Genomic DNA, 21,393 nt, shown 5'->3' on the forward strand with positions numbered 1-21,393 from the left:
AAAAGTATTGTTCATTGTTAGTTCATGTTAACGAATGTTAAATTGAAGAGGACAAATCCAGAAACACTTGTTAGTATTGAAAAAGCTGATGCGTTTCAGCACAGGGGTTTGCAAACTTAAGACAGAGCAGATACAAAGCAATTTCAATTGTACTAATTAAACAAATAGTAGGTCAGTAAGAAAACCACACCCATCAAATTAATAAGTTCATGAGTTCATAAGAAAAAACTTTATACAAGACCTGCAAATATAAAGTGATACACAAGAAAAAACGTGATACACAAGAAAAAACATAAAATTGTACAAAAAAATATATATAAAATTTTTTTTTACAAACTCTTCATTCATACCTATAGGTGATAAACTGAATAAAAAAATCCAAAATGCCTCTCGTTCTTTTTTCTCATCTGATCCATAGTACCACCTTTTGCAGAAGGTTTTATCACTTCAATGCCAAAGAATAAAAAGGAGGATATAGGGATGTTAAATTCCCTAAAGTGTCTTACTACAGGGTTAGTCAAATGAAATCCCCTCTTCTAATGACACTTCTCTACACTGTGATACAGCCTCAGTCACCATTCACTTTCATTGCATGAAGAAGAAGAAAAAAGATGCAATGAAAGTGAATGGTGACTGAGGCTATCAGTCTCTAATACTCTGCCTGACATCTTCAACGCTCCTCAAAAGCTGCAAAAGATCAAGAATCTCTATACATGAGGGCTGGGAAGCATTTTCTATCTATAAGTATTATAAATGTATGAAATTGAAATTCTTCTCAATCATAAATGTTTTAATGGGGATTCTTTATTAAGTTGAGCTTGAGACTCACATATTGACACTTGCGCCGCTGTGTGGTGAGGTGAGGTATAACACAAGTCTAACTGACAAGAAATAATGACAACTGATAGCACAAAGAAACGGATGAACCATTTCATACACAATTATGAGCTGCCGTTGAACCTCCAGCCCATATTGCATTTATTATTGTACTCTTGTTTACATGTGACTCCTTACATCCTGGGTTGTCTTGTTATTAAAATTCCAGCTCTTCATGTTTGTATTCTTTTATGTTAGTTTTTTAATTGACAGGACCGGTTAAACACTAACGACACAAGATGCACCTCTTTCCGTTCCCGAGTTTCCTGTCAAGTCTAAACATGAACAAAACCAGAACACAGTGCATCATTAACCTCGTCATTTGGTAACATTACAGTTAAGTTTTAAACTAGTATGTCTATCATTAGTTTACGAAGCGTGAAAGTACTTTTTTCTGTATAGCCAGTATGTTTTTTTCTGGGCTTAGCTGTACCATCGAACGTAGTGCACACGGTTGATCCACACAATCTGACGCATCAGTTGGTCAGCGCCTCTCAATCGCGAGCGCAGTGACGCGCTCAGGGGGAGGAGCGAGAGGAAGTTTAAATAGCCGCTCTTCAGCGTGAAAAGCTTCAGAGGCACTCGCGGCCAACACAAACCTAGAAGCAACAAGCTAGCCCTTATACCCATGCGGAACTGTCCTGCTCAGAAGCGCAAAAACCATGATTAAGAAAATGAGTCCCTCCGAGAATGAGTTCGACATCCCTGCGAAAAATTGTTACAGAATGGTCATTCTGGGATCCACTAAAGTTGGCAAAACCGCTATAGTGTCCCGCTTTTTGAATGGACGTTTTGAGGAGCAGTACACGCCGACGATAGAGGACTTTCACAGGAAAATCTACAGCATCAAAGGAGATGTGTATCAACTGGACATTTTGGATACTTCGGGGAATCATCCGTTCCCAGCTATGAGGAGACTGTCCATTCTGACAGGTAAATAGCCTACAGTAGTCATCTATATATGTATTTGACTTATCGATGTCATTGCAGGCTGTATACATCATATATGAAACGTGCAGATAATTAACGTTCTCTTTCCTCTTTTGACTATAGGTGATGTTTTCATCCTGGTCTTCAGTTTGGACAACCGCGAGTCCTTTTACGAGGTGCAACGGCTGAAACAGCAGATCTTCGAGACCAAGTCCTGTCTTAAAAACAAGACCAAGGAGAACGTGGACGTCCCGCTGGTCATCTGCGGAAACAAGGGCGACCGTGAGTTCTACCGCGAAGTTCAGCGCGAGGAGATCGAGCAGCTGATCGCTGGAGACGAACAGTGCGCGTACTTCGAGATCTCCGCCAAGAGGAACACTAACGTCGACCTGATGTTTCAAAGACTCTTCACCTTAGCCAAACTACCCAACGAGATGAGCCCGGACCTGCATCGCAAAGTTTCCGTGCAGTTCTGTGACATTCTACACAAGAAGTCTCTCAAAAACAAGAAGGTGAAGGACGGAGACGCGTTTGGCGTCGTTGCGCCTTTTGCGCGCCGCCCCAGCGTGCACAGTGACTTGATGTACATCAAAGAGAAGGCGATAGGAGGCGGTCAGGCAAAGGACAAAGAAAGATGCATCATTAGCTAAGACAGACCTGCTGAAACTACTGGTGTGGTCACAATGAGATGAAGCCGTTGGGCTGCAGTCTTGACAGAGGTGCGCACGGTCATTGTACCTATTGCCGTTGCTGTGAGGTGACTCGGCGTCAAAGTCACCGGCTTGAGCTCTCACCTCGCAACTTGGAAGCGCATGTTCTGCTCGCGAGATCCTCTGTACAGAATATTGACTTTGTTCTGTTCAGTCAGAGCGCTCCGTGATGTGGCTTAAAGTTATTGTGAGACTCTTTTCAACTCCATGCTTAAAAAATGTGCTTTGTTAAAACACTTGCCTTTTTTGGGTGCCGAAAGGAGATGTCGAAAGTGGAGCTGAGTTGCAATGTCAGTTGTTTACATTTATTTCTTTCGATTTTAAAGAATCAAACTTGAATGTTTTGTTGCAATTTGAACAATTTTTCTATTGTGAATGTATATTTATGCTTCTGTCACTGTTGAACTCATAGAAAACAGAGAAATAAAACAAATTGTCAAGAATATGAACGTTTCCTCTTGTTATTTTCAGGGGCAGATCTGAATAAAGCAGATGTGCTCGAGCAAGGCACTTCAACATTAGACTTCACACCTCACAATAATAAAAGACAATAATGAGACAGTACACTACAAAAACAATCCAATTGAATTGAGTATAGCCCAATCTTTAATAAAATACGAAATATTTGAAGTTGTATTCATGTAATTTTTGTTAAACACTGAACTATTTAATTTTATTATTGCATTTACTTATGAAATTTAAATGCATTAATTTTTAAAATAGGCCTTATCTTAAGTAGAACAAATTATCTGAACTTCTCTTTTCTAGAATGTCTTTTATGATGTACACAACTGACTAACCAAAAATGGATTGTCATTTGATGAATCTAAAGTAGCTTGGAGTAATGTCCCTAAGATTGTTTCAAGTCACATACAAATATGGGTCAATGACACAACACAATATTTTTTGTCCATATCTATTACATTATTAAAAAATACATTGAAATGCAATTTCCACAAAACAATTACATTAATGCACCTCTTCCATGGAGAACATGTTTCCAATTATTGAGTTTAAAGTCATTTCTGGTTCTTACAGACAAAATTGTCTAGTGGTGTAACTATCACCAGACAGAGAAAACAAAAAGTTTCATTAAAAGCTGAATTTCCTTAAAAATGCTGAAATGTTACAGAATACACTTTTATTATTATAACTTTAAAATAAACAACAAAATTGTTTTAAAATATGATTAGTATTTGTAATTAGTCATACATGTGGGTAGCAATTCTGTCTTAATATATATATATATATATATACACAGGGTTGGGAGTAACAGAATACATGTAGCGGGATTACATATTTAAAATACAAAATATAAGTAACTGTATTCCACTACAGTTACAATTTAAATAATTGGTCATTAGAATACAGTTACATTTAAAAAGTATTTTGATTACTGAAGAGATTACTTTGCATTTAATTGTCATTTTTTTCATTTAATATTTAGTACTTTCAGATGGAAAACATTTAGACATATAAATGATGCGATCCAAAGTGCATTTGAACAGCGGTGAAACACTTTCTTATGATGTGTTACATTCACATGAGCAGACAGAGAGTTAAGAAGTAACTTAAAAATATTTATAACATATTTATAAACTCAGCAAAAAAAGAAACGTCCTCTCACTTTCAGCTGCTTTTATTTTCAGCAAACTTAACATGTGTAAATATTTGTATGAACATAAAAAGATTCAACAGCTAAGACATAAACTGAACAAGTTTCACAGACAAGTGACACAGAAATTGAATAATGTGTCCCTAAACAAAGGGGTGGGGGGTCAAAGTATCTGTAACATTCAGTATCTGGTGTGGCCACCAGCTGCATTAAGTACTGCAGTGCATCTCCTCCTCATGGACTGCACCAGATTTAACAGTTCTTGTGGTGAGATGTTACCCGACTCTTCCACCAAGGCTGGTACTGGAGGGTCATGTCAGGAAGAGCCTACAGGAAGGGTACCACAAGAGGGAGGAGGATGTCTTCCCTGTAACACACAGCGTTGAGACTGTCTGCAATGACAACAAGCTCAGTCCGATGATGCTGAGGCACACTTCCCCCAGACCATGGCAGACCCTCCACATCCAAATCGATCCCGCTCCAGAGTACAGCCCTCGGTGTAACGTTCATTTCTTCGACGATAAACACGAGTCCGACCATCACCTCTGGTGAGACAAAACTGTGACTCTTCAGCGAAGAGCACTTTTTGCCAGTCCTGTCTGTCCAGTGAAGGTGGGTTTGTGCTCATAGGCGACGTTGTTGTCGGTGATGTCTAGTAAGGACCTGCCTTACAACAGGCTTACAAGCCCTCAGTTCAGCTTCTCTCAGCCTATTGCTGACAGTCTGAGCACTGTCTCCCTGTAGTGCTGTCTTTGGCGTCTCACAGTACGGACATTGCGATTTATTGCCCTGGCCACATCTGCAGTCCTCATGCCTCCATGCAGCATACCTAATGCACATTCACACAGATGAGCAGGGACCCTGGGCATCTTTCTTTTGGTGTTTTTCAGAGTCAGTAGAAAGGTCTCTTTAGTGTCCTAAGTTTTTATTACTGTGACCTTAATTGCCTACTGTCTGTAAGCTGTTAGTGTCTTATTGACTTTTCCACAGGTGCACTTACAAGATTATCTTTAAAATACAGTGTCCTGAAAAAGGGACATTTCTTTTTTTGCGGAGTTTATATATATATATATACAGCTCTGGAAAAAATTAAGAGACCACTGCACAACTATCAGTTTCTCTGGATTTATTATTTATAGATATGTGTTTGAGTAAAATGAAAATTTTTGTTTTATTCTATAAAAGTATTGACAACATTTCTCCCAAATTCCAACTAAACATACTGTCATTTAGAGCATTTATTTACAGGAAATGACAACTAGTCAAAATAACATAAAAGATGCAGTGTTTTCAGACCTCGAATAATGCAAATAAAACAAGCTCATATTCATTTTTAAACAACACAATACTAATGTTTTAACAATGCTGAGCTGCATATACTGTAGGTGCACACACACACACACGCACACACACACACACACACATGTTGGTGTAGCTATCATTATGAAGACATAATGATTTTTATACTGTACAAACTATAGATTCTATTCCCTAACATTACCCCTAAACCTAAACCTCACAAAAAACTTTCTGCATTTCAATAAAACATAGTTTAGTATGTTTTTAACATAGCGATTTGAATTATGGGGACAATAGAAATGTCCTCATAAACAACATTGTTAGCATAATATCCTTAATTACCAGTTTGTAACCTAAATAAATGTCCTTGTAAACCACCCAAACCCGCCCAGACACACTTACGCATGCACGCACACACACACACACACACACACACACACACACACACACAAAACCTTTTTACTCCTATGCCAAAAAGTTATAAGTGACGTTTTCAAATCAGCAACAAAGGCTTGAGCTCTATCAAAGCTACATACACTTGATCAATACAACAGTTTCTATATTATCTGAAATATCTGTGTGAAAAACCCTCTCGCACACACATTCCCACACTCATGGACACACATTATACGGGTAAAACACACACTTAAGGCCCAAACATACTCGTGAGAGGAAAAACGTCATGTCAGTGCACTGTTGCATCTCAGTAGGGATGAAAAAAAAATTATTACGGTTTATAACGGGAATATGGTGATACAACTTGGTGATTTTGAAGCGATGTTAGTTCTCACGAGAGCCGCAACAAAAAATTAATCCCAGAAGTGAGATATCTCATTTTCTCCATTTCTCTCTTTCGATCCCTCATACAAACTCACACACACGCACAAACGCACTACCTTATTACTCCAGAAAGTCCTCCAGTAAAGCAGTGTAAGCATCGCAATCCTCTGTTGCTAGTTCTAACATGACGTTATCAAACTAGCCACGAGGCTCAGACTGTATTAATGCAGGACGCTGAATCTGTGGCGAAAGCAGTCCATCTCATAAGAGTGTTTTAGGAAAGAAAACCAGAAAATGTCTTGAGAGAAAACCCTGAATGGTGTATTAAGGTGTGGTAACCACTGCACGGCGTGACCGCATTGCCAACTCAGGTACATTATTTGTATTATTATTATCTGTATGTCCATCCGTCCGTCTGTCTATCTTTTCTATCTACCTGCTTGTCTGTCTGTCTGTCTGTCAAACCTCTAATGACTAAGCATATTATACGTTCATGCTCTTATATTAATAATATTCTATTCTAAAGGTGTATTTCTTGAAAATGATTGACCTCTCCCTTCCATCCAGCAACTCAATGCTTAACTCAATTGAGAAATGAGAATTCAAGAAATTGTTCAGGTTGTTGCCAAAATGAATAAATTATGAATATTATGTAATCAGTCTCTTTCAAAATGTGCAGTAAGATGATTGTAAGAAAAATTAAAGGATCAAAAGTGAGATTAAGTAAAGAAACTCTAAAGGTCCTTCATTTGTTTGTCCAAACAAAGTTACTGGGACTGGAAAGAAACAGTCATCACTCATTATTTGACTCATCATCATCCGTTTCCCTTCTGTTCTGAACATGTTTATTATTTGTGTGCAATTGACTTCAAGGACACACTGAAATATTAGGTAATTTATTGTGATAATCATATACATTTCTTTTGAGGTGTGCATTTATGAAAATATTTGCTTTGGAATTCCTGTAATATTGATTTTCATAATCTGTGTCCCAGGTATGTATGCTATAAAGAAGTTTTTTACACATTTCACTTTGTTTACTCTTAGCTGTGACTGTATGTTGTCATTGTGTTGGAGGGAGTGATCTTAGTTCTCTTTCACAACTATAAGATGACGGTTTTTCAGTGATCTTGTATGGATTCGTTAGAACAAAATTTTCATTTGAATTGTCACCTGTTTTGACATCTTAGATGGATGCTGTTGCTGTTTCAGCATGTGTACAGCTGATTATACAAGCACTCACAATGTTGTGCCTACCTATCGATAAGCATGTGACTCTAGTACCAATACCGGTGAGTAGAGGGAACTGCAGGATTTCAATATACCACATTATTAATGTTCTGATGAAAAGTGAAAGTGTTTCTCACAGTGACATACTGTAGATGCCAGCAAGTTGATTTATGTATTTATTTTTACCCTCTTATCATTCTTTCGTTTGTATTTTGCCCCCTTTAGTGTAATATATGCCTGCCATTATTTTACCACCTCTGCAACTGTTACAGTAATATCATCCCCCTCTTATTGAAATTCTCCCTATCCTCAATGCAGCATCTAATGTAACTGTTGGGCAACAGATTGCACAATAAAATATTTTAAAATTTGTGTTGTGAGAGAGAAAATCAGGGAGACTACAGAGGTCTGGCAGTCTGATAAGCTGTAGTATTACATAAATTCTGTTTGCACATCTCGTTTGTTATCTCCATTTCATTTTATTATGTTTGCTCAATAAAGATGACAAACATGATTTTCTTTATTTTATAATGTACTGTATGTTAATATTGAAGCAAGAATTCTCCTTGCTTTAATTAAGCCATATGCAAACAAACATTTATTAACTGAAAATGGTTGTGCATTTAATCATACTGTTTATTAAAATAACTTCTCATTTTGTGGTTAAATGTAAACAAAACAACAACAAAAAAGAAAACTATTTTATAAACGTATATAATTTTATTACATAAAGGCTTTAACTAGTTTCATAAATGAGTTTTGGAATGTTGACATGTCCTGTGGTGTGACATGCTATATTCCATCTAAAACTATTTTGAACAAAAATTGCTATTTTCTTTAATAATTATTAAGCATGAGGTTTAATTAATTGCCTCTCATTAATAGATACTTCATGGAATATAGTAAGAATTATATATATATATATATATATATATATATATATATATATATATATATATATATATATATATATATATATATAATATATTTATTTATTCAACATATATTATATTCAGTTAAAAGATTCAAGAAATCTGGTCATATCTTGGTGCGTAAAGGGCAAGATGAAAACCATTTAATCTGTAACAGATTTCATGAACATGGGCTTGGGATAACTTTAGTAAACCTTTGTTAGTCAACACCACTCGCTGCTGCATCCACAGATGCAAGTTAAGACTTTACTATGCAAAGCAGAAGCCCTACATCAACACTGTCCAGAAGCGCTGCTGACTTCTCGGGGGCTCTGTCTCATCTTAGATGGAAAGTAAAGAGTCCACAATTCAAAACATTTTTGAAAACACATCTATCATGTTATCCGGGCCAAAGAGGAAAAGGACCATCCAAACTTTTATTAGTGTCAGGTCCAAAAGCCAGTGTATGGGCCAGGGGTGTGTCAGTCATGTGAGAACACAATGAATGCAGACAGATATGTACACATTTTGCATTTTCCAACAGGACAACTTCAAACCACATACTGCCCAAATTACAAGTGCATGGCTGTGTGAGCAGAGAGTGTGGGTGCTAGATTGGTCTGCCTTCAGTCCTGACCTGTTTCCAATTGAGAATGTGTGGTGCATTATGAAGCACACCATATGGCAACAAAGACCCCGTACAATTGTGCAGCTAAATACCTATATAATGGGTGAATGGGGGAAAATTCCAGGGAAAAATTGCTTACTAAACTTACTACACTACTAAAGCTAGGAAATAGCTTTAAACGGCTTTAAACTAACAACTTCAGCATTATGGCTCATCACAGCTGAGAGACACAACAGACTGATTTAGTACACAATGGGTGCTGTTTAAAATGGCAGAGGGCATTGCTGTTTCTATAGTGAAAGACTCTTGCGCACCGGCTACCGCGAAATAGTGAGAAATACCCTCGCTTGGACACTATTTTTCCACTGAGAAAACTGACCTGCAGAAAGCTGACAGCATCTCTGCTTGGGTGTGGCAACAGGTGATCGCACACGCTGTCTCTCTCTCTCGCTCGCTCTCACTCACTCACTCACACAAACACATACACACACACACAAACCCATCCTGCTGCCAAATCACAGCAGTGCTGATGTAGGGCCATATCGCACTCTTGCTCTATATATATATATATATATATATATATATATATATATATATATATATATACATATATATATATATATATATTTACTGTAAAAATCAAAAGTTATTTAAAATTAAAAAAATTGACCATTAAAGATTTAGATTAAATTTGTAAAAACTGGATAAAACAAATTGGTGACACCACCTATATATACAGTATATACGTATATACAGAATATTCACACACACACACACACACACGAGGACAATCACATCAACGATCCAGTGAGAGATTCTTTGCTTGGAGACAGCAATGCTTGTTGTGCATCCTCATTACAAACGAAGTGCTGATCTGACAGTCCAAACTGGCGGGTGTGCTCCATATACATGTGTAATACCTGCACGGGACATAATAAATTCGCTAAGTGCTCATCATCCGAATTAGATGGTGAGGAAGCAAAGGCTTTTAGGTGGACTATCTAAACCCTAAAGGGCGTTTTGTTCAATCTAATCAGAACATGGTGATTCGCTACCTCGGATTGCAAAGCCTTCAAGGCTAAGAGACAGTTAGTATTTCCAGACAACTGAAGTGCTAGGTGCCAAAGGCTGGGCGCCTGGCGCACAGTGTGCCTCAGCATGAGCTGAACACATCCGTAATTACAACGTTTTGCCAGAAGACCTGACCCAGCATGATGCTGTTAAAATGTTGGAGCTGTCCAAGGTGCTAGAGCAGCCAGCCAGTGACAAGTTATGCCAATGTGCATGTGCCCCTGGTGCCAGGTGTGCCTGCAAGCGTTGGAGAGATCTCATGTAAAAGACCTAATAGTGCGTTGGCAAATGCTTTTCGCCCAGTTTGACATTGCCATTTATACAGCCTGGGTCTCAGTGAAGTAGATTCCCATGCTCGAATTTCTGCTTCCCTTTTCAACGTTTTAAAAGATTATATCACTTTAACCAAGAATTAACAATAAAATATTACAAAGAATAAAAATTGTTTATTCATTCATTAAGCATTTAATAATACCGTGGTACACAATAACAGTTTTCAGAATATGCCAAAACACAAATGAACCATAAAACAATCATAAAAGTAATCCATATTATTCCTTTGCTATAATCCAAACCTTCAGATAGCTTTATTTGAGGAATAGACCCAAATTCAAGCCTTTCAAGCCTTTTATTATTATTGCGGTGGTCTTCATACCATATGTTTGAATGAGATATGACCAGGGTTGGGTACATACAAAATAAGTATCCACTACAAATTACTAATTGCATCTCTAAAATATAATCAGATTACTTCACTGATTACTTTATCTCAGAGAAAAAGAAAAAGCTCTGTAATAATGTTTGCGATTTAAATTTTGCTTGCAATAAATTGTTTCGTCAGGGTACACGGTTATGTTTCAAAACTTGATCCAACACTGAATGCTCAAGCAGCCAAATTTACACTTAGAAAACTCCTGATGTTGCTATAACTATGCAAAAAGTAATTTGCTTGAAGTGAAAAATTAGATGATCTGATATCCTGTCCATTGTGTGATGCAATCTCGGTAATCCTGGCTAACAGTCACGGCGACACAGTTCCTCTTTGTCAATGTACCGTAATAGACTAACTTGAAGCCTTTTTCCGATTTCCCTTGACTTGGCGCCTTTCTATTTTGTCTCTTGCACACAGGTGATTTTAACTCGGCAGTGTTTCAGAGCGTCAGCTAATTCTCTGCTCTGGCTAGTCATTGTTCCGATGTTGATTGAGCCCAATCGTAATCGATTGACTCGTTTCTTTAGCCCGCCTAGTCCATGAGCAGGTAACCCTTATTTACTTTTTGCATTGCTCAGACAAGGGTGATGCGAATCGCCTCTTGGGGACACCCTAGCTTATCATTCCATGTTGTGAGCTGTTTGCACTGAGATGCGACGTAGATTACCACTAACTGGCTTGTCACTCCATCTGACATCGGGTGCCTTCCCCATCAGTCAGGGGTCCAAACCCTGTCCAGCCGGCACCACGTTGAGGTTGGTGATAGGACTTTGCCAGCCTTTTAGCTCAACCTATAGCGTGTTAAATTTATAGTGACCTTGTTTATTAAGACATGAAACATTATAACCTTTTCGTTAATATGGCCTATTTGTTTATTGGGAATCAGAGATTGTGAAAAGGTGTGATGAGTCTAAGGGGTGTTCGCTAAGGTTGTTTAAAAACATACTTTATTTTAGTCATTTGGTTTGGTGCCACTAGTAGCGCAGAACTTACACACTACACCTATAACATATCCAGTAAAAAAAAGTTCTATGTTATATTTTATGTATTTTAAGTAATGTCTTTTACATTTAATGTCTATTATTTATTGCCACATGTTTTACCCTGTTGTTGTTTTGTGTTTGTGTCGGTGACAACTTCAGCATTATGGCTCATCACAGCTGAGAGACACAACAGACTGATTTAGTACACAATGGGTGCAAACCCATCCTGCTGCCAAATCACAGCAGTGCTCTGCACCATCTCTATATGTGTATTAATTATTGCCCCTGGAAGGGTCATACATTTTTGTTGTTTCAGAAGGCTGGTATATTAAGTTTATATAATTTTATAACACAAACGTTAGTGAATTGTACATTTATGTAACCATAGATTTTTCCCCCCATAATGCTTTACATGAAACTCGATGGGGAGAGTAAATGTTAAAATTAAGAGGTTTTTAATGTGTTTTTGTGCAAAAGATTTGTATTTAAGAGTTTCTGTAATGTTGGAGTTTTGGGGGGTTACCACTGTGGTGAAGAATCAAGCTTGAGCTTAAACACTCCAGAAATGTAAAGTGTCTAAGTCTTAACTTATTAAGTCTAGATTGAAATGTTTGTGGACAAACTTGAAAAAGCCTAACCTTTAAGTTCAAGTAGTTAGAAAAGTATGAATGTTTTAAAAGCCCATCAGTCAGACAGATTAGAAGTTTGAAATATAGCATGTTGTAACATTTGCCTTGCAAACATGTTAAACATGTTAATTCACTTCATGGTCAAAAACTGTTATTTCAGTTTACGGTGGGGTTTTTTACTGATTTTTTACAGTGTGTAGGAAACTGGTTGCCTGGGACAGTGGTCAAAAAATAGAGGCCATTATGCAAAAATATCTGACTGCAGAATGCTGTGAAGGATCAATCAGACTGTAATATTCAAGAAAAACATGCAATAAAGGATGTAAAACAATCATAATACATAGAGCACTGGTCAAATTCAAAATTACAGTATTAGGGTAAACAAGTTCAGCCATGTGTCCTTGAAGGGTGTGACTTTTGCATGAAAAGGTGATGAAACAGATTGTATTGTACTGATATTGTCCTTCTCTTTTGAGTTTAATCTCTTTAATTCAATGATTTATCAGTTGATAGCTCTTTTAGATCACGCCTTTTTTACACATTTGATCTTTTGTTTCAGAGGGAGGGACCTTGGAATGCTCTGTTCTGTTGAAATCACCCTCTACAAGGAAACTCTACAGGAATACATTTCAATCAATAGGAACACTGGATACCTTGAGGAAATAATTCAGTTTATTGGCAAATTACAGTTATGCAAGAAGTATGGAATTTTATCGGCATAAATAATTTAGATATCACGTAAGGAATCTGCTAGTACAACATTGAAGTCAATCACACCTCACACAATCACTCTCATCTATCTAGTTAGCTTCTTTTTAAGTGTGATCTGAATTTAGGGTGGGTCATGATGTAAATGAGTGCAAAAACAAGTCTGTACTATGCTGTCACAATGCTTGTTTCCTCTGCCTTCTTATGAAATGTCATACCTGTTTAGTTACACACTCGACTGATTTTTAACATCCGCTTCTTGACCTTTAAGGTCTAAGAAAGCTCTGGTGTGACTTAATCATAAACTACTTCTTGACAGGTCAGCTTAAGAAGTGACAATATTAGTGTTCCATTAATGGTATCAGTTTTGAAGAACAGTTAGATTAAGGAGGTCATATAAAGCATTTATATTCTTTATTATTATATTTTTTCCCCTTGAGGCCTCCGGTTCCTTCCCGCCAAACAGTCATTATTTTTATTTTGCAACCATTTTTTACCCTCTCTCTCTCTGACTTATAGAATGCTTTATTTTTATGACTTATACATGCCTTTAAGGTTCCCATGTAATTGATTGTTCTGGACATTTGCAGGTTGTTAGGCAGGAGATGTTTGGAAGTATGTTAGTCTTAATCACCATTCACTTTCATTGCATCACTACAACGAATGTGTACAGTGACTGAGGTTATCATTCTGCCCAACATCCCTTTTTGTTTTCCACTGAAGACTTTTTATTAATGGATGATCTGTCCTTTTATTATGCAGAGACAAAATAGTCAAAAATAGTTTATTTGTGTCAAAAACAGTCATTGTTTAGTTTCTATGACCAATTTTCACCCTATCTCCGACCTGATGAAAGACTTAGAGGGCCTTTAAGACTCCCATGTAATCGCCCTCTTTATACTCTATATGCGATAATAGATACAGCAATATACTGCAGTTTTCGCAAGCTGCTGTTTTGCTGTCGAGTCCAATTAGTAGAGTTGGGGTAATCGAGTTCGGACTCGAGTCCGAGTCACAAGTCCAATTTTAATGGACTTGGATGCATTTTTACTTAGACTTGACTCGGACTCGATCCTTTGGGACTTGAGTCCATGGCATTTGTGATGCAATGAAAAAAATAAAAAATAAATAATGAAACTGAAAATGAACACATCTCTTTCTGCATGCAACTGTAGCACCCCCTGAAGTCATATATGTAGCCAGAGTTTGTTTCACCATGTTAAGCAAACACATGTACACACATACGCACACACACAATCACACTCATCAGTCAACCAAAACGTTTAAATGTTTCTATGGAGACTACTGTTTAACATCGATTACCGAGGTGGCTGGCACGACAAAACATAAAGACAGGTATGTAGCCAATGTACTAGAAACAAGCCATTTTCGAAAATCACGGAACCTGACAACTGGTAAAATCACATGCACCGTGCAGCCAAGAATGTGCTTGCATTGTGATTTCATTGTGGTTAAGTACTTCAAATCATGAACTTTTTTGAGTGACGCTCATCATGACACTTTACTAAAAAAAATGTTGAAATAAAAAAAAATTATATTGGTCTATTAAATCTTTTTAGGAATAATGTATCCACACATGTAGGCTTCTGTAGTCTCTTGTGGTCCACGCAGTGTTGTCAGCTTGAAATGCTCCATAACAGTTTGATGAATTAACTGTGTGACTTTTTAAGCAGTTGAAAAAATTGAATTATTGCTAAGCAGACAGCAACTCTTAACATATAAACAGCACCTAATTATTATTGATTTACTATTTTCAAAGCATACACTATAAAATATATTATTTGATGGCAGAGTTTGTGTATCAAGCTACTTATTGTAACGAGTTGAATTTAGTTATTACATTTGTATTTTTTTATTTTTACCACTGTGTAGCTTATGTACATATTTTTGACACTTTTGAAGGACAGTTCTGTTAAATTTAAGACTCAATATTATTATTTTTCATGTTTTTCATGACCTCAGTGAAATTCTTTGGTTGGTATTTAAAGATTTCATAATGATTGTAGACTAACTTGGATGACGCTAAAGCAAATATAAAATATTTTTTATTTTCAGCATCAGCTGCTGCTAGACGCACACAGACGCATCAGGGTAGGGTTGCAACAGCTGTGTGTAAGTTCTTACGTTTGGGATGTAAAGTTCATACTAAGTGCTTAGTAACTACTAGTTCATTTGTAATTAAGTCAGTGCTTAATTTGGTTGCACCACCTGTTCTTAAGGTAAGACTTAACTAGTAGATTGTAAACTCTCCATAAGGCATAGTCGCATAATATGACGTTTACCTGTAATGATCCAATATACAGCCTTCAAATGTGTTCACATAAGTGATAAAAAGCAGTGAAAAGCTGTGACTCTACGAGGAGTGTGGCATACTCATGGGCACTGGCCAACGGCAACTCCCTAGCAGACATCTGCAGAGCGGCGGACTGGGCAACACCAAATACCTTTGCGAGATTCTATAATCTCCGGGTTGAGTCGGTTTTGTCAGGTCTGAGCATGTAGAACTCGGAAATACGGAACAGCTGACCAGGTGTACCGCTTGCACATAGCAACTTTCCTCTCAACTGAGGTGAAAACATGCGCTCTTACTCCCAGGCGAGCCCACAAAGTCATGCACTCTGGATGTTCTTCCTCCTAGCCCTCTAACTCGTGAATTCGGCAGAGGAATTCCCGACCAGACCAACTACGGGTACTAATTATTCTGTACAGGATTAGGTGCTCCACAGGTGCCAGTTATCACAGTAACCTCCTGTGCTGTATTTTCTGTGGTACGGTCAGCCTGTGCAGGTTGTGGTCTCCTTGTTGTCTTTTCCCCCTGAAAGAATTGGATTGGAAAAGAACGCCTTCCCCGATGCGTATCATAGCGTTAGATGGACCCAGCCGCATCTAACCCTCTATGAGAGAGAACATAGAGAGAGAAAAGGCCGCGGCTGGTGCGGCCTGCTACGATGCTTGTCACGTCACTTGTTCCCCCCCTCAGGGATGCCGGAACCTAAAATGTTTATGACATCTTATGGGGCATTGGGGAAGGTTCCGTGCAGTCTGATTCACCTGCCCCATTGGCTCTCAACAGCTTGCTTTGCACCTGCATCAGCAGTTCACGTAACACGGTTCAGTGTTGTGGCATTATTGAATGGGACCCCCAGTGTCACTTCAATCGACACAACGTAACCCCCGTTCCCTGATGGAGGGAACGAGACATTGTGTCCCCCTGGCCAAGACATTGTACCAACCACTGTAACGGCCGAAACTTATTCTCGGCTCCTCAGTACAAAACCTAACTAACAGATGCATGATTCCCTCCTTTTATACCTGTAAGTCTGGGGGAGGGACATGCAAATTCTGTTCGCCAATTTCTCATTGGCCTTTTCTCAAATTCAGAGGTAACCATGGCTCCTGAAAGAAGCCCCTAGTGTCACTTCAATCGACAAAATGTCTCGTTCCCTCCATCAGGGAATGGGGGTTACAACAGTAACCTAAATGTTTTAGGTGCAATAGCTGCACACAGAACTGTTTTCCACTAATTAACTATGTCTGTGTTAAATGGTCCTAATATTAGCAGTGGGCTTTTCCAGTGTTTTTACATGTAACATTTGCAAACGTAGAGTTTGATCAATGTCAGCGAGTGCTAATTACTACTGTGTTGACTCATTTGTACTGTATGTGTTTTCCTAAACCAGTCGGCAGGTAGAGACTCAGAAAGAAATCTTAGTATAGACTATTATTTCTTTAGATAGGTAGAATTTTAGATAAAACTAAACTAAATTGAAAGGACAAATTGAAAATGTAGTAGAAATAAAAACTAAATTAAAGTTTAACCCAGGTTGTAATGACTAACACAGGTTTCACTTACTTTAGTCCATGTTTTTTTTGTCAAGTTTTTGTTACATTTATATATTGAAAAATAGTTTTTTTAGTTGTGAAAGTTCAAATAAATAAAATATTGATGGTGAGTTTACAGTTACAAATTTCAGATTCATAAGTGTCACGTTCCTGTGTTGTCTGCCCCGTGTTTTCTGTTTCACTCAGCACGTCACATTCCATGTCACGTTCCTTGTGGTCCGGTCCATGTTTTCACCAGTCATTGTCTAGAAAACTACACTTCCCAACTCTCCTTGCCCTCACCACCTGCCAGCACTCACTCATTGTTTTCACCTGCGTATCGTTTAGTTCCATCACCTCTGTGTATATAACCCTGTTTATTTCTCCATTCCCCTGTCGGTCTTTGATGTATGTGGATGCTTGTTACCCGTGCTGAGTGAAACAGAAAACACGGGGCAGACAACACAGGAATGTGACAATAAGATTCAGATTGTCTCGACTGATTCAGCCTGTAGTGGTCTCGGTCTTGAGTCTGACTTGGCCCCTTTTGAACTTGGACTCGACTTGACACGATTATTTAAAGACTCTGAATTTACACGGACTCGACTAAGGTGGACTCGAACCCAACACTAGCAATTGGTTTGCACTTGCTCAATCCTTCAACAGTATTCTTCAAAAGCAGCCTGCATTACATTTTGGCTGTCACAGTCTGTCTCCCTCGTATTTCCTAGGACTCTTATTTTGAAGAGTTTCCCCAGGACCACGTTACCCAGTATGCACTGCCCTCATCACTGCCATCTGTTCCTGATTGTTCTCACCTGTTTTCCATTCCCTCATTAGCTTTTGTTTGTATAAATACCAACTTGTTTTTGCATTCCTTTGTCAGTTCCTGTTTGTTGTTTCAATGTCATCATTTTTATTAAAGCCTGCAAATAGATCCTACGTCTCCTTTGTCGTCTCAGCAACTACTCGTGACGTTGGCAGGCCAAAAATAACCTTAATAAAAAGACTTAAATAACCAGGGATATTGTAAAAAAATAAAATTGCAGCCATTTGTTTTGAATGTTGGGGCTCTGTAGAAAGATATGCAGAGTGGCAGGTGCAACACACAGTTAGGAACATCGTACAATTTGGCAAACTTTCCCACCTTTTTTACTTATTGTGAGTTCTGGTTTTTATCATACTTATCAAATTTCTGAATGTATATTGTTCACATAAATGTATTTATATATTTGAATCTGTTAATCTGCATGAAATTGCAGAAGTTCAGAACAGACATTTTTGCTTTGTCTAATTTTTTCTGGTAAGACGTTTTCTGTCCTTATACAGTATTTATATTACTCAAGTAACTCTAAAGATAATTTGATTCCTCATCATATGACCCCTTTAAGACAAGCAACAGATCTTAGACTACCAGAATCGTTTGCCACTTATTGGACTTTTAGTTTTTAAGATACTGCCAGAAATTGTGAGGTAGTAGCATCTAAATGCACCAACTATTTAAAAACACTCAGACAAGTCATAAAAAGTATTTACCCCAATCAATACAAAATAAAAACAAAATCACAAACATTCCTTTTTATTGCTTGGTCAATTATAAGCATTCACATTCACACAAGATTCCAGATCTCTCTCCTTAATATCCATTAAGAGTCAATACTAGATGTGTGATGTGCAAAACAGGGCCAAGAGACATGCCTGCCTTCCAGGCCCCTTTACGTTAACACACTGCCTGATTGTATTCCGACTCTCTTTTCACTCCTCTATGACGTGTGTAAGCAGACTTTTGTTTCTGGCACTTTTGTTGTGTAATTGTTCAAGGGTTTTTCCAGGCCTACTCGCTGTAGTTCTGTAGAGTAAAGTACGTGTGTAATCGTACAGTGTCTGCATGTATAAAGGCCTCTTTACATGGCAAAGGCAGCACAAAAATTGCATCTAAAGCAGCATATAGCCTATTTATGCAAAAGGGTGAAGCTTTGTAAAGAGGCCCTAAGATATAAAAATATCTATAATAATTTGAAGCGTCAAACTGGTTAGCAGGTACACACGCACAAACATAATGAAAAACAAGCATACAGAAACAGTGAGGTGGGACGTGTGGTGTTGTGTTGAAAGGTGTGTGACTCATGTGCGGTCTGCTGGTGTCCTCACACAAGGAGAGGGGAGAGGATCAAACAGGTGAGACCCTCTCCTCTAATCATTACCATTGACAAAGTGGAGCCTTTATCTGTAACCCAGCCACTCATCATCTTTCAGCCCAGACTCAGCACACAAGCTGCGGTCAGATGCTGTGTGTATTGACGTTTTTGTTTCAAAGTAAATATTAAAGGGATAGTACACCCAAATCAATGTTATTTCAAACCCATATGACTTACTTTCTTCTGTGGAACACAAAAGGAGATATTTAGTGTGATGTCCAAGCAGCACTTTCCAAATAATAAAACTGAATGGTGACCACTTTTACAAGAGCAGCATGGAAATCTCGAAGCTCCTTTTGTGTTCCACAAAGGAAATAAAGTCACACACTTTAGGAATGACATGAGGGTAAGGAAATGATGACACAATTTTTTTTGTAAGGGATGGCCACGTATTAGCAGATTAGTTAGCGCACTATCACCATGAACTCAGAATGTAAACAAGACAACTTTTTATTTTTATTTTCTACTGAAAATATATTACTTTATATCATCACTGAGTGGTTAAAACAGCTTATTTTACTGATCTCATGTGAATACTACTCAATAAATGAGGTATGAAGTCATTGATAAAACATTATAATGTCATATAAGTTGATGTTTTACATATAGTCTTGTGGGTCTTCATATTAAGATGGCCCTCTAAATGCCTCCCACAGCATTGTGGCCGGTGTCTGAAAGTCATGGTCTAGATCCCTAGATAACAGTAACACACATACCAATAAAACATAGACAATGTACATATTGAACAAAAATGACTGCCAAATGCATAAATGTACATTATTTTTATTATGTTCTTTCCAGACTAAGTTAATTTGCACAACACACAGCACACGTGCAAGACATGAGCAAACATTATACTAATTCAATTATTGAAAAGATGTGATGTAAAGGCCACAGAGTGTCTGATTTTCGGAAACATTGGATTAGTAATTAAATCAATACTCCCAACCAAATCCCTAAAGCTAATCGTAACAGTACTGTGACCAAAACAGCATTATTCACATTCTGCTTTGCAACTGTAGTATCTCGCTAGCCTTACTTTCTTTCTTTCTTTCTTTCTTTCTTTCTTTCTTTCTTTCTTTCTTTCTTTCATTATTTATTTATTTCCCTCCTCTTTGCTGATCCATCTCTCTTTCCTGTGTAACATTGTTCAAGGGGAGGGTTTAGCAGTTTCCTCGATCGCTGTCCCCACGTGGAGGGCATAAAAACGTGTGTGAGCATGTGCATGTGTGTATGTGAGGAGATTGAAGTAATGGAAGGTTTGACTGATTGAAATGGACCTTCTTCGATTGCATCGCAACCAGATGTATTTAATTTATGTGTTCTGGCTTGTGTTTGTTTGTTTTCTGAGTTTATTAGTGGGCAGGTTAGCGGGTCCAAACACTTTTGAGAAATGACAGCTATAAAAAGTTTACTTATTCAAAACAAATTTGTTATGATTTAGTGCACAGGCTGGACACTTGACTTGTGGGCTAACTATTGAAACCTACGTGTACATCAAAGTAAATAAACAAAGATTAAAAATAGAAAAGGTTCAAACATCATCAGGCCTGCCCATTGTACTTCACTCAGCACACAACTGCTTGAAGTGTGCTTCATGTGGGGGATGGATGTTCAGAATATTCCCGTATAGTAGAGGTCAAGTTACAGTAATCAAGTCTGTATAAGTGCAAATATTAAGTGCAATCAAATGCTCCCCTGATACATAATTTATTGAAAATGCACGTTTAATTATGTGAAATTTAAACAAGGGTCTCTAGAATCAAATTGCATTACAAAAACATTCAAATGACTGTAATAGAGATGTTAATCAAACATAAGCAAATTAATAACATTGACCATTGTGGCAGAACAATCCTCCCTCCCTTTCGTCACCATCACTCTGCCTCTTAGGGCCGTTCTTCAGCGAGGCTCACAAAGAGAGTGGGTCGGAGAGAGGAGAGATGTAAATTTATGAGCCTCGTATGGGCAGCGGATGATGAGGCACACTTGATGTGAGTGGAGCATCATCAACACTGTCATAAAAATGTCAAGTGCACTTCTCCTCGGGAAGCTGGCTTCAATCTCCTGCTGTGCACACACTGGCATCCTCTCATGACCAGGAGCAGAGTGGGAAAGGTACCAGCTGAATTAGATGCGGCCAGATCCGCTCCCTCGGAACCCCAGTGCGGGATAGATGAGTCGCTTGGGAGTACCGCTCATGTGGGGGTCGACAGGCATGGATGCTGGGCCACCTTTCCCCTCACACACTGCGGCCTTTAAGGGAAGAC

The 21,393-nt window shown here is 38.1% G+C and overlaps 1 protein-coding gene across 1 annotated transcript; it reads left to right on the forward strand.

Annotated features, from left to right (window-relative positions):
• Positions 1-1,463: 1,463 nt before the first annotated feature.
• Positions 1,464-2,952, forward strand: LOC127633892 (dexamethasone-induced Ras-related protein 1-like). Its single transcript, XM_052113267.1, has 2 exons — positions 1,464-1,809; positions 1,930-2,952. Exons 1-2 carry the CDS (start codon positions 1,539-1,541, stop codon positions 2,454-2,456), a joined length of 798 nt encoding a protein of 265 aa, XP_051969227.1. The 5' UTR covers positions 1,464-1,538; the 3' UTR covers positions 2,457-2,952.
• The last annotated feature ends 18,441 nt before the right edge of the window (positions 2,953-21,393 follow it).

Source organism: Xyrauchen texanus, chromosome 40, assembly GCF_025860055.1.
Source record: "Xyrauchen texanus isolate HMW12.3.18 chromosome 40, RBS_HiC_50CHRs, whole genome shotgun sequence".
Classification (NCBI taxonomy): domain Eukaryota; kingdom Metazoa; phylum Chordata; class Actinopteri; order Cypriniformes; family Catostomidae; genus Xyrauchen; species Xyrauchen texanus.

Coding starts and splice junctions, on each gene's coding strand:
- LOC127633892 (XM_052113267.1), top strand. CDS start 1,539: ATGATTAAGAAAATGAGTCCCTCCGAGAATGAGTTCGACATCCCTGCG. Junction 1,810..1,929: donor GAGACTGTCCATTCTGACAG/GTAAATAGCCTA, acceptor TTTTGACTATAG/GTGATGTTTTCATCCTGGTC.